This window comes from Solanum verrucosum, unplaced genomic scaffold (genome assembly GCF_900185275.1).
Source record: "Solanum verrucosum unplaced genomic scaffold, falcon-dt-bn FXZP01000020.1, whole genome shotgun sequence".
NCBI classification, from domain to species: domain Eukaryota; kingdom Viridiplantae; phylum Streptophyta; class Magnoliopsida; order Solanales; family Solanaceae; genus Solanum; species Solanum verrucosum.
In genome coordinates, this window is record NW_026019903.1 from 52290 (window position 1) to 65981 (window position 13692).

At 27.3% G+C, this 13692-nt stretch overlaps 1 protein-coding gene across 1 annotated transcript in view; it reads right to left on the reverse strand.

Annotated features, from left to right (window-relative positions):
• Nucleotides 1-4813: 4813 nt before the first annotated feature.
• LOC125820905 (squamosa promoter-binding-like protein 8) overlaps nucleotides 4814-13692 on the reverse strand; it is a 137761-nt gene continuing 128882 nt past the window's right edge. Inside the window, exons 2-4 of the mRNA XM_049500333.1 lie at nucleotides 6657-7295; nucleotides 5343-5470; nucleotides 4814-5165 (exon numbers count right to left, since the gene is read on the reverse strand). Coding sequence (XP_049356290.1) covers nucleotides 5020-5165; nucleotides 5343-5470; nucleotides 6657-7291 — 909 coding nt within the window. The 5' untranslated portion in view covers nucleotides 7292-7295 and the 3' untranslated portion in view covers nucleotides 4814-5019. The remainder of the gene's footprint in view (nucleotides 5166-5342; nucleotides 5471-6656; nucleotides 7296-13692) is intronic.

The following is a 13692-nucleotide window of genomic DNA, read 5'->3' on the forward strand; positions in this document are numbered from 1 at the left end:
TTTGTAAAAAGCTAGAAAACAATCTCTCCCGATTCTAACTATAAGACACTTCTACAAAATTGAAAGCCAAGACAAATCGTAAAGAGTAGAAAAATCATTTTCCTGAATCTACCTATTAAGAAACTTCTACAAAGTTGAAAGCCAATAGTAGATTTTGAATTTTATGAGTTTGAAATTATTCAAGTTCTTGAATTTAAAATTACTACGACAAACATCAATCGCCACACTCTATGCAGTGGACAACGTCAGATATGTTTTGAAGAAAGGAGTGTATTTGTATCATCAAACAAATGTATGTAATTAGCTAGGATATATTTTTTGTTTGTATTAAATATAGAAAGAGTGTATATATATATATATATATTTCAAATTACAAGAATCTCTTAAAATTTATGGATTTTGGATATAGGGGAGGGATGTATTAGAGAAGGGATAGGACATCCGGATATATAGGGGAGGGATGTATTAGAGAAGGGAGGGATGATGTATCCGAAAGGGAGAAACTGATGTATCAGTGAGAGGGGAGTGATGTATCCGAGAGGACGAAATATGTATTTAGGTAATTTTTATGTATTTTAGCTTTCTTGATCCCTCAGTTGGGCTAGTGCTATTGAAGGACCGGAAGATCCAAGTTTCATTTGTGACCCAACTCGTTTCCTATCCTTAAAAAACATGTTGCTCCATAAACATTTGAGAGTCATTATTTCAATGTTTGAATTGGAAATGTATTTTCACTTTCTTAAAAACATAAAATATAATGTTGAAATTTATTTTACCATCGTAAATATTTTGTATTATTATATACATATAAATAAATTGTATTTTAAAAAAATGCAAAGAACTCTATTTTGTATAATTGAAAAAAATTATCATATCACAGACAAAGAATAATATCAATATTGTCTTACATAAACTTGAATATAGATATTATATACTACTATATTAAAATTAAAAATAATCAATTTTGATGATACCATGTAACTATATCATATACGCCATGTGGGTGTTATACATGCTTAAAAGTGTTTAAAACTCTTTTTTGAATGAATAAACAGTCTTCTATAACCTAGATGTATAATGCGACTCAGTTATTTATGATATTCTGTCAATATATTATATAGTTTTGGACTTTTATGATGTAACTAATGACAGTCATCCATGTAATTATTATTGAGAATTAAGTTCTTTTTTTAAGGAATAAATTAGTCCTCTATAATACTCTACGAGTAGTCTATTAGATATATCGTATGAATATCACAAAAAATTGAAAATATATTCTTTTGAGGGAACAAACCAATTATTTATGTTTAAAATGTAGACATCATAGAGGATTAAGTGGTGCTTTTTAAGGATGCAACCTCTCATATATAATTACATGTCAATATATAATATCTATTGATTTGGTATTACAGAGGATTTAGTGTTTTTCTTAAACGGATGAATGACTACTCCTTTTCTATATCCTTTCAATATACGGTATATATATATATATATATAGTATGTATATGGTATCATAGAGAATTGAATAGTAATTTTAAAAAAATAAATGAACCAATTTCTTATGATACATTTTCAATTTATGACATATATTATATGAATATCATAGCATAATTCAACTGGTATTGATTTAGTATACTATATGTAGAATAAGTTATATACGCCAATATATACCTATATCATTTATAATTTGAAAAGGGTGGAAATTTCTGTAGTTTATCTTATAATTTAAAAATAGTATATAAATTTAGAATTTTACTTGTCATGGATAATTTTAGTAGTAGAATTCAAGTTACTAAGTGACTATTTTCATTTGTTTGAATTTTATTGGACATAATTATTTGATATATGTATTGGTGATTGGTGATTGATAAAAGATACTTTATAAAATTGGGAAAAAGGATAAATATATCCCCGAACTATCATAAATGGTATGCATATATCCTCCGTCATACTTTTGGGACATTGGTGCCCCTGCCGTCAAAAAACTAGAGCATATATACCCTTTATACTAACGAACATACATGTGTCATAATCTTATCCACCGATCCGACATTTATTAATTATCAGATCGACGGATAAGATTGTATCACGTGTCCCTATTTAGTCTTCCGTTAGAGTAAAGGGCATATGTGCTATAGTTTTTGGATGGCAGGGGCACCAATGTCCTAAAAGTATGACAAAGGGTATATGCATACCATTTACAATAATTCGGGGGTATATTTGTCCTTTTTCCCTATAAAATTAAAGTAGTCGAGATATATACAAGTTATCCCATCATCACAATTTTTAATAAGTCCTCATCTTGTCACTAATTCTGTTTGGTTATCCACACTTTTTTAAAGTTGTTAAATGTTAATAAACATCTTTTTAACTTAATTAATAGTTAAAATTTTTAAAAATTAATGCTCTCATACTCTTGTAGTCTTGTTTGTTTTAACCTAGTGACTATTTGTTTTAACGTTAATTTCCCCAAATAATAAATTACCAATTGTATCTCTCCTTTAGATGCCATGTATATATATTTTAATAGTATACATTTTTTCAAACCAAAATCAGAAAAAACTCTGAATTTCATTAATTTTAGTCAAATAAAAAAAGATTCAATCAACCAAAATACTGGAGTTACAATTGTGTACTTTTTTCATTTCTACTTTAGATGCAATTACTATCTATTTCGATTTATTATTGAGCTAAATAAAAAGTTTAGCATAATACTGAATTTTAATTGTATAATTTCTATTGTATCTTATTTTTTATGTAATGATTATTACTATTTTGGGGCAAAAATTGTAAAAAACAATTGGTTGAAATTAGTTAAACAAAATCTCCCCCCCCCCCCCCCCGCCACCCCCACCCTCCTTTAAAAAGTAAAGTTCTAGCCAAATTTGTTATACCAATTTAACTAGAAAAATAATAATTATAAAATTTGAAATAAAAAAGAATTTAAAATGCCACGTGAACAAAAACATCCACGTGGTAGACAAGTGTACCCTCACTTTCTTAGGAGGAGATTGTGTTGAAATACTCCCTCCATCGTTGATTCCTTTTCATTTTGCACGATACTTAAGAAATCATAACTAAGAAGATAATTTTACTAATTCATTCATAAAAAAACTTCTTAGAAATTTACAAACAAATGTGAACACTTTAGAAAGAATTAATTGCAAGGAAAATATAAGAAAAAAAATTAATTAATGAATTCTTAATTTAATAATGAAATAACTATTTTTCGTATACTGATCAACTAATATGAAATCGAGCGAGAGAAAACTATCAAACAGTCATTGAGAAAGATGATTAAAATTACTTATAATTTAAGCGTGCCACTAATAATTCGGATCCATTATATTTTAAGGGTAACCTAACTAATACTTTTCATACACAACCGTTGATCTAATTAATTATAGCATAGTATATATTCTAAATTAATGTCTCCTTTCATAAAAATATCGCTGTTCAGGCAGTTATTCACCCACCTCAACACAATGCCCAAAGAAATAGAAAGATATCATTTATTAGGAGAAAAACAAGAGAGAAAAGGGGAAATTGAAGACCATAAAAGTAGAGATTTATTTATTTATTTCAGTGGAATTTGATCATTAAAAATCTCTATTGTGGACCCTCACCCTCGTAATTATTTTTTTATATAAAAAAATTGCATCCATGCAGGTGTAGGATTGTGCATTATTCGAATTAAATCGAAAAATGAAATTAAATTAAATTGAGCTCTAACATGGATTGATATATATATATATATATATATAAAGTTAGAGTTAATCATTTTTGTCCCTTTTATTTATTGTCTTTTATTATGATTTAGTTTATGTTTTATATTTGGACATCTATAATTGATATACTTTTAAGTACTGTGTTTTAAATTTTGCTTGTGATGTATATTAGAAAGTATATTTAAGAGATTCAATATTATTACTTCTCCTCGTATATATATATATATATATATATATATATATATATATATATATATATATATTTCTTTTTTCAAATTGCAAATGTAACTATGATTATGTTATTAATTATTGACATAACCGAAAAGGCCAAATCAAAAAGAGAAAAATCAAACCAATCCAAATTTATTTTAATTCAAATTAAATTACACTTTTTCAAAATCAAAAACTAAAAAATTCACACTGATTCATATAAAACCAAAAACCGAATGAACACCCTAGATGCAACCGGCAATTTCACATCTTGTCCCAAAAATGTAATTCGGTAAATTTCACATCTAATATATTAGAGTGTTGATTACTATTAATCCAAAGTAAATGCAGTAAATTTCAAGCTATACATGTTAAATTACTCTGATTGGTATAAAACATTTGTTAGAGTGTTAGGTAATTAACTTAATTATTAAATCCTATAACTATATAACAAAACAGAAACCACTTTCTGTTTTTTGTTTTTAATTTCTTTAACCCATAATATTCAACTACGTACGTACTACAAATTGGGATCGGATTAGGCCAAAATGCAAATTAAAGAGTGAGGAGAAATTTGGAAAATTTATCCAAACTTTCTCAATTCAACATTAATCAGTGTCTACGTACATGCATGCATACGAATTTTCAATTTGTTTTTTTTGTGATTTTGAATGAAAGATTTTTGAATCTTGCGAATCTAAATTGAAGATATATAGAACGTATAAAAATGCTCTGAAATTTTGTGGTCTCAAACATGCCACATAGAAAGTTGAAATTAAGAAATTGTCAAAAAAAGAAAGATATTTTTTTTAAAAAAAAAAAACTGCCTAGAAAAGAGAACAAAGACAAATAAATTGCAAAGATGGAGGAATAATTTCATGAATAAGGTGGAGCACACAAGCTAGATAGGGTTAACATAAACCTAATCCTCTCCATTACATCATTAATCATAATTTCATGTCTAAATTAACTTTCCTATATTGTAATTAGTAATAAGATATACTAGATTGTTGTGGCAATTAAAGCATAAATTTGAAATAATAATCATAATAATTAATTATTAAAAAGAAAAATATTTTAGTCACCCATTGGAGAAGTAGATTGGTGAAGAAGTTGTTGTTGTAACTTGCTGGTATGTTCTTTGCCTAAAACCATCCACTGGAATTCTTGGTGGTGATATAGCCACTGTCACTGTTGATGATTGTGCTCCTGATTCAGCTGGAGACTCTACACCAAAAAATAAAAATAAATATATCAAAAAAATAAAGACGAAAATTCATTTAGTCAGACTCTAATATACATCAAAACAAAGAACATATTAAATGAAGTTTATATCGAATTCAGAATTAGTCAGACTCTAATACATGGATATATATCAAAACAAAGAAAAGATAATAAAGTTACTTGATGAAGGTTGAGACTGCTTTTTATTATTTTCTTGCTGAATATTCTTCCTCCTTCTCCGGTTGTGATCTGCTAACCGTTTCCGGCAACTTCTTTTCCCGTTATCAAATTCCGACAGAACATGAAACCTGCTTTTTTTATCAAAATAATTACAATCAGATTTATGTTTTTTTTTCATGAAATAATTGAGTTTAAAAATGAGTTAATTACTTATAACAATAAAATCACTCATGTTTTGCCTATTTTTCACGAAATAACTCATATCTAAAAAACATTAGGAAATGATATAAATTGTCCTTTTAGTTTAATGACAAATCTTATAAATACTTCTTTGTGCATATTAAGTCGTTTAAATACTAGTTAAAATTAACGGACAATTTACATGATGAAAATTATGTATGTAGATTCTTGTGGTGTTTCTTCTCCAACTGTCATTTATGTAATTTTCTAGTAAACTATTAGAAAATAATGAATTAGTGACAGATAAAATTGTATATATATAAAAAAGCATAGCATTTATTATTAAAAAAATCAAATTTCCAGGAGCTATTTTTTTACAAATTAGTTGAAGATTATTGACAAATTTCATAGCTAATTCGATGTTTTCATACATGAGTGATTTTCTTGTTATGAAAACAAAAAACCAATGCTTTGATTTACTGAAATTTTTGTATAACTTAACATGTAAATTAACTCTTTAAAAAGAAATACAGTATATATCTATACTGCTAAAAAAAGCTGTGTTTACTATAAGCAGCAAAAGCAAACCAGTACGTAACACACCAAAACGGGGAATAGCAAACTCATTGGGGGACATAAATTTACGGACACAATTGCCCTCATGATCAACGTACCACTTTTCTACTCCCCAATCATTACCTCGTTAACACATCCAAGGGCTTTTCCGTCATTTTATATTTCCCATCTTATTTGCACCTGATCACCTTAGTATCAAACGTAACAAATGCTAATACACATTAATTTATCATTAAGTGCATGTTAATTACTATGAAGTAAGTATTATACATTTTATCGCGTTTCTTTCATACAAATGCAACGAAAATATCTACTTGACTAAGTTCAAAATCGACATCTTTTTAGATTAAGAGATGTAAAATCGTATTACTGACACGAAAGCTAGAGTACTAAAGAGGTTCATTTGTTAAATCTCGTGTAAATTATGTCTATGTTATTGATTATGATTCCTTTTTCTAAACTAGTTTGAAATTTATAATTATTTGAGATCAAATTAATTAACCTGATTTGGTGAATAAACACCCGTATTTAAGAATAATTAAGTACTATTAACATAACCTGCTGCATTGTTGGCAGAATCGCTGAGTCAAACCGGCGGCGATAACGGTGGCGGCTTTAGAGTGAAACTCACACACTTTGTGCCGTCGGTGGTAGTGCTTTGCATGAGTGAGATCGGCATTGCAACCTTCAGCCTGACACTTGGGCGAGTTCACTGAACCGGCGTCAACCGCGCGAGTCCGCCGGTAAAGCCGGTTCACAAAATCATCTTCCGATGACGAAGCAAAATACGTTCTCCCGCCCAAATTCAACCCAATCCGACTACTACTACTTGAAAAATCATGAATTCCGCCTCCAAATTGCGGTTCGCTCTTCGGCACTACCATAAATCCACCAGTTGGTTGTAGCGAAAGCATGGATGTTTCGTGTGTTTGCGTGTACGAAACGCCATAAGCGCGTGGATCGTACATGGAGCTAATTAAATGAGTGTTATTTGGAGTAGCTTGAAATTGGGGAAATTGCGGATTCTGTAATTGTTGTTGTTGTTGCTGCTGCTGGTGTTGGTAATTTGTTATATGAGGAAAATGCGCTTGAGGATCCAAAAATTGATTGTTATTTTGGTCATTTTCTTCTTCAGTGTTTTGATCACTTGTAAACATAAAAGTAGATTGATTTTCCCATTCATAGTCCAACATTTTTCTTAATTTTTTTTTTTCCTCACTTTGATTGCCAAATAACCTGTGTATAAATAGAGTGGGGAAATGGAAAAGGATTGGTGGAATTTTTGAAAATGAAGATAAAAAAAAGTTTGGAATATTTTGTAGTTGGGATTTGGGAGGAATGGGAGAGGAAATCTGTCAGCTTTAAGTAGAAGAAGATTTTATGTAGTGGAAAAAGCTGCAGCTAAAGACTTTACTGTTCAGCATTCAGTGAAGAGTTTTAATAGGTGTTGCTTTATAGGACTTATATGTATGTATAGTTGTAAAATTTTTTAAAGAAAGAGCATTTTTTGCCCTATCTTTTTGAGTTCAATAATAAAAAAGAGGAGTTTATGTGTGAAGTTTTATAATGGCTTTTAAGAGACATGTCGGGTTATGAGGAACTTGTTGCTTTTCTTGCTGAATGAGTATAAGTATTTAATTTAAACTTATATTGGCTTAAGATTCAATACAATGTCACATGGAGATTAATATATAAATTAATGTTATTAAAAAAAGAAATTTAAATTATTTCCATCGTGTGTAAAGAAGAGTCAGGAGCCTAAAGGGCAAAAAAATTGTCAAAAATTCCAAAATGGCACATCACTTTTTATTCTAGCCAAAAGGGCAAAATTGCTGCGCCAACAGCGATTTTCCTCTGACAAAAAGACGAAATAGCAGCGATTTCGTCTAAATTTTTTTTTTTAATTAAAAATCGCTGCTGTAGCAGCGATTTTGTAAAAAATAAAATAAAAATTTATTTTTTATTAAAAATCGCTACCACAGCAGCGATTTTGTAAAAAAAAAAAAATTTTAATTAAAAATCGCATTTTGTAATTTTTTTTAATTAAAGATCGCTACTTTTTCTTTAAAAAAACTAAAACGGCACATCAAAAAAAAAATTAACCAAAAGGGCTTCTGACAAAACAAAAATAAAAATCGCTGCATATTTTCTCAAAAAAAAATAACTTTTTTTCTTCAAAATCGCTGCTATAGCAGCGAATTTGGTTAAGAATTTAAAAAAAAAGTTTTTTTTTTAAAATTTAATATTCTTTTATTATTATTTATGATATATAATTCAATTTTCCTCATGCTTCAACAATTTTATTGAGTATACTGTCGTCTTGTTTATCATTTTTATATTATTAATAAGTAATAATAGGCATGAAAATAATAGTACTCAGCATGAAAAACGCTGCCCCTGCAGCGATGTGTAAGGAAAAAAAAAATTCTGACTTAAAATCGCTGCCACAGCAAGATTTTTTTTTTTTTTTTTTACAATGGCAGCGATTTTTAATAATAATAATAAAAACAAAATTTAACAAAATCGCTGCTGTGGCAGCGATTTTTAATTAAAAAAAATAAAAAATTTTTTTTAGACGAAATCGCTGCTATTTAGTCATTTTGTCAGAGGAAAATCGCTGCTGACGCAGCGATTTTGCCCTTTTGGCTAGAATAAAAAGTGATGTGCCCTTTTGGAATTTTTGACAATTTTTTTTGCCCTTTAGGCTCCGGACTCGTGTAAAGAAGTAGGCAAAACATTTGGAGGAGTGAGAGATGAAAAGAGAGCCATTCATTACAACTCAAAGATACAACAACTAAATAGCTAGAGCCATTCAGGAACACTCAGCCATCAATACTATTTTCTCCGTCTATCTTAATTTTGTAAATTGACAAGTAATTTGAAACAACTAACATGAGATAAATAGTAAAAATACTTTTTTTATTTGTATTTTTTTAAAGTAACGTGTAAAAAGAAAAATAGACAAGTAATATAAAACAGAGAAAATACGGAAAGAGCATTAATATTGTGTATGTATAATGGCATCTTTAATTTGTTTCTCCTTAGGCTACAATAATTGTCTTCTCTGTGTATAGAGTGTGTTTGTATATGATTGTGTTTGTTAGATAGGGAAAGATAGAATAATAAGTAGCCACTGATGTGAGGCGGCTTTGTTCACCCAATTGCTCCTCTATCTAATTCAATTCAAAGCACAAGTGTCAAATGGATGAATTTAATTCATTCAAAATATATTAAAATTAATAAACATGTAGGTTTGTGACTCCATTTAAAACTACTTGAAATGAATATATTAGGTTAGTATTTAAGTTTTAAGTTTTAAAAAATTATCTTTAAATATTTATTCAATCATAAAATTTGATCAACTTTTCAATATTTTAAATTCTAAAAAATCGGCGCTTTCACTAGCAAAATTTCAACCCCCTCCTCCCCAAAAATGTATGTGGAACACAACTTTCAACTACAAATCTATAACTAAATAAGAGCTAAATTTTGAATCATAGCAACGTGTCCACACATACTGCTACATTCTAAGTTCTTTGTTTGTTTAATTATCAAAAAGTGATAAGTATTTTGTAAAATTGTTATTATGAATGTATGTAATATTGAAGAAAAAAATTGAAAGAAATATTTTGACAAGATTTTCATGGATTAACAAGTACTATCTATTTAGCCTACAATAATCGGCATTTAGATGACTTGAATTAAGCAGATTAAATTGACTTGAATTAATAAATGACCAAATCATTAACTTGCACAAATTTGGTCGGGAGGACGCAGTCATATTCTTATCATCTTATGAGCTAATTTTATCACTTTTATTAGATATTCACTCTTTCCATATCATGTGAATTGTTGAATTTTTATAAAGTCCTTAAATATTTTTCGTGTAAGAATTTTATCTCCTTTGTCTCAATTTATCTCGTTGTATACATGATAATGTTTGATTGACACAATTTTAAAATGAAATTAAAAAAAAATCCTTTATATCCAACACACTTATTTTTATTTGATTGATAATAATATGAGGTAACTTAATTAAAAAGAATATAATGACTGAATTCATATAATTGATCTTAATATATTTTGGGAAGAAATGTAATTTGTTGTTGTGGTATAATAAAAATATATAGTATTTTTTACTATGTTTAAATAAATACTCTGCTGGCCATGGTGGTAGGGTAGGGGCTAAAAGAGTGTGACCTTAGGATATTTAATTTGGAAGTGTTGGAATAGAGAGGGCCATTCAGAAGTACTCAAAACACTTGGTCATTAATTACAAACTCAAATGAGTTAAACTCAATAAGGTAAACGCATTCATTTTCTTTATCAATAATGTCACCATTCTTTTTCTTACGCTACAATAATTGCCTTCTTCTATCTCTCTTTTTTCATACTACTGCATCGAATTATGTATAGTAATTTTTTTAAATAGTTATACCAAATTATTTGAGTATTATTTAATAAATTTTAGTTATTTTTTAATAAAGTATTTAAAATAGTTATATATATGAAAAATAAAAAAACTTATTATAATTAACATATTTTGTTTTAATATAAGCATAAAAGATAAATACAACATATATAATTTAAGACGGTTGAAGTACTCGCTCCATTTCAATGATAAAAGTATATCAATTGTGTGAGGTATGATGATATTTATACTAGAAATCGATAATTCATTTTGCTTCTTCGTTTTAGCAAATCAAGTGAATTTTAATATTTTTTAATTGTATTTTTAATATTAAATAACTATATAAATTAGTATTAATTAAATATAAAATTTCAAATTATTATTAAGAAGATTACTTTTGTAAAATATATTTTTAATTCTTTTTTTAAAAGAATATTTCAAATCAATAAAGATCAAGTGATATAAAACGAGAAAAGGTATATATTTGTGTTTTTTGTAGGGAGTAGGGAGAGAGAAAGAAGTGAGAATAATAAGTAGCGGCAGTTGTGAGTCTGCTTTGCTCAGAGATTGGTTGTGTAAGTTACTGAAATTAATGACCATTTATCCTCCACACAAGACTTGTGGTGTTTGGATATTTTGTAATATAGATTTCTTGAACAGAGTTCGTAATAAAATATGACTATTATGAAAAATTATTTGTTTAGGAAGAAATATGATTGTTATGAAAAGTCATTTGTTTAATAACTCTTATGAAGAGTCATATCTTAAGTTTTATAAATATAAAGACTCTCTAGAAGTAGTCTAAAGTTTTTTTTGCATATATATTCAAGGGTTTTGTTGTATTCTTGAAGAGAATTGTTTGTTTTTATCCTAATATGTATATGAGCAATATATCTTTAAAGAAAAGTGATTACACGCCTCAAAGTCATCTTTTTCTTCAAATATATTTTCTACTATTTTTCCAACGTTTGGTACGATAGAAAATATTTTGATTGAATATAAGCGATTTTTTTTAATTCTTTTTCTTTAGTAAAATATATTATTTTAAAAGTATTTATTTATTTATATATAATGGTAGATGGAGATGCGGGATATGTGTGTAGAGTGATAAAAATATAATCTAAACTTATCATAGACATTTGTGTTAATATGAAATAATCTCGTTTAAATAAATACACAAATTTATCATTAATTATTTTAAATAAAAAAGTATGACACTCCTAATTAAGGGCGAATCCATCTAATTAATTTTAAGATTGAAATTATTATATACATTGATTGTGCAAATAATTTTTATAGATAATTTTTTCTTATAGGGGATTCAACTTTATTAATGTTGCGGGAATGATATAAACATAATATATGTCGGTGCATAAAAATTAAACCCTTCTAATTTACAAGTTCTCATTGAAGTAATATTAAGGTACCCTTATGGAAAGAGAACGCTTTATCACAAATAGTGGGTTTTGTAGCATAAATCTAAATTAATTAAACTATGCTTAGAATATAGTATAAAAACTATTTCTTTCATATCAATTTATTTGTGTTATTTATTTTTTTCAGTTTGATTTACATTTTTTTCTAATAACTTTTAAATTTAACTTTCTATGTTGCACGTAAGACAGTAAGATTATAGAATATCTTAGTATATTCTTCATATTTTAATTTAACACCGTATGATTTGTAATTTTTATAAATTACGTGTTAAGTTTAAATCAGATAAATAAATTAAGGAAAAATTATCTAAATACACAACTTATTTTACTATATTCTTTAAAATTTCCTACCATTTGATTTATTTTTATTTTTATTTTTTTTACAAAAACCCTATTCTCGAATATACCACTTTACGCGATGTATTGAAACGTTGAGTGATGTATTCAAAACTAAGAAGCGATGTATCGGGATGTTAAGGAATGTATCTGAAACCGGGGCAAATGTATCGGAACGTTTTGAAATGTATTTAATATTCCACCAAATTTAAGAGACTTTTATAATTTGAAAAGGAGTGAGAATGTTGTGTAATTAGGTCTTACCACGAGATTTGTTTAAAGTTTTAATTATTAAAATGGAGAAAAACAAAATACTACTACTATATCGCTAAAAGTCAGGTAGGAGCTGTGAGTAAGAAAAAGATGAATAACCCAATAGCCATTTTAGCTTTTTTGGTATTTGCCTATTTGGCGTTTTGGTCAGAGTCAGTATATTTTTGCAATCAATTTTTATTTTTGATTAAAATCAATCATAAGTTCACTCACTTATTTTAAACCAGAGAATTTCCTCATTTTCTTTTTTTGTTACAATTATTTATTGAAAAATAATTGTGGCATCATAGTTAATTTATTGCATTATTAAGTTTGAAAAAGAGGCTTGCGACAGCGTTGACTCATTAAGTCTACGGAAGTCAGATAATGTCACAATAGTAATACTTCACTTTCCAGTATTTTTGGGGACACACATTTATTTCATCTAACATATATCCGTATAATACTTTATGTTATATTATTTGATTAGATATAAAATTTAATTATTATTTCTAAAAAACATTCTGGTCTTTTTAAATATTTGTTAGTAAACTTATTTTAGTTATGAAAAGGTAGCATTTTTTGTAGCAGACTAAAATTAAAATATTTGCATAAATTGAGATAAAGAAAACTTAAATAATTTATGAATTTGATTTTAAGCAATCAATTTCATTGGGTTGCTCCTGTCAAAATAGTTTAATTTTTGGAGACACACATTTATTTAATCTCACATATGTTCAGTCTTATAATACGTCCAATCAATCTAATTTATTATGTTTTACTTGATATAAAGTTTGGTTAGTTTTTTCTAAAACTTGTTGCCTTTTAAAATTTAAATATTTGTATAATTATAAATCATTTATTAAGCACAAAAAAATTTAAAATTAAGTTATTCTAATTATGAAAAAAGTAACATTTTTTTAAAGCAGACTATAAAAACAAAAAGACATCCCATAAATTGAGATAAAAGAAGTTTAAATAATTTACGATTTAATTTTAAATAATCAAATTCTTTGAATCGCTTCCGTCAAAATAGTTTAATTTTTGCATGTCATATGTATTAAAATGAGTAAGGAACATACGAGTGATATATCTTGGAAGTATATTTGATTATTTGAAACTTAGAAAAGAGGGAAAATAAGATATTATTAATAAATAA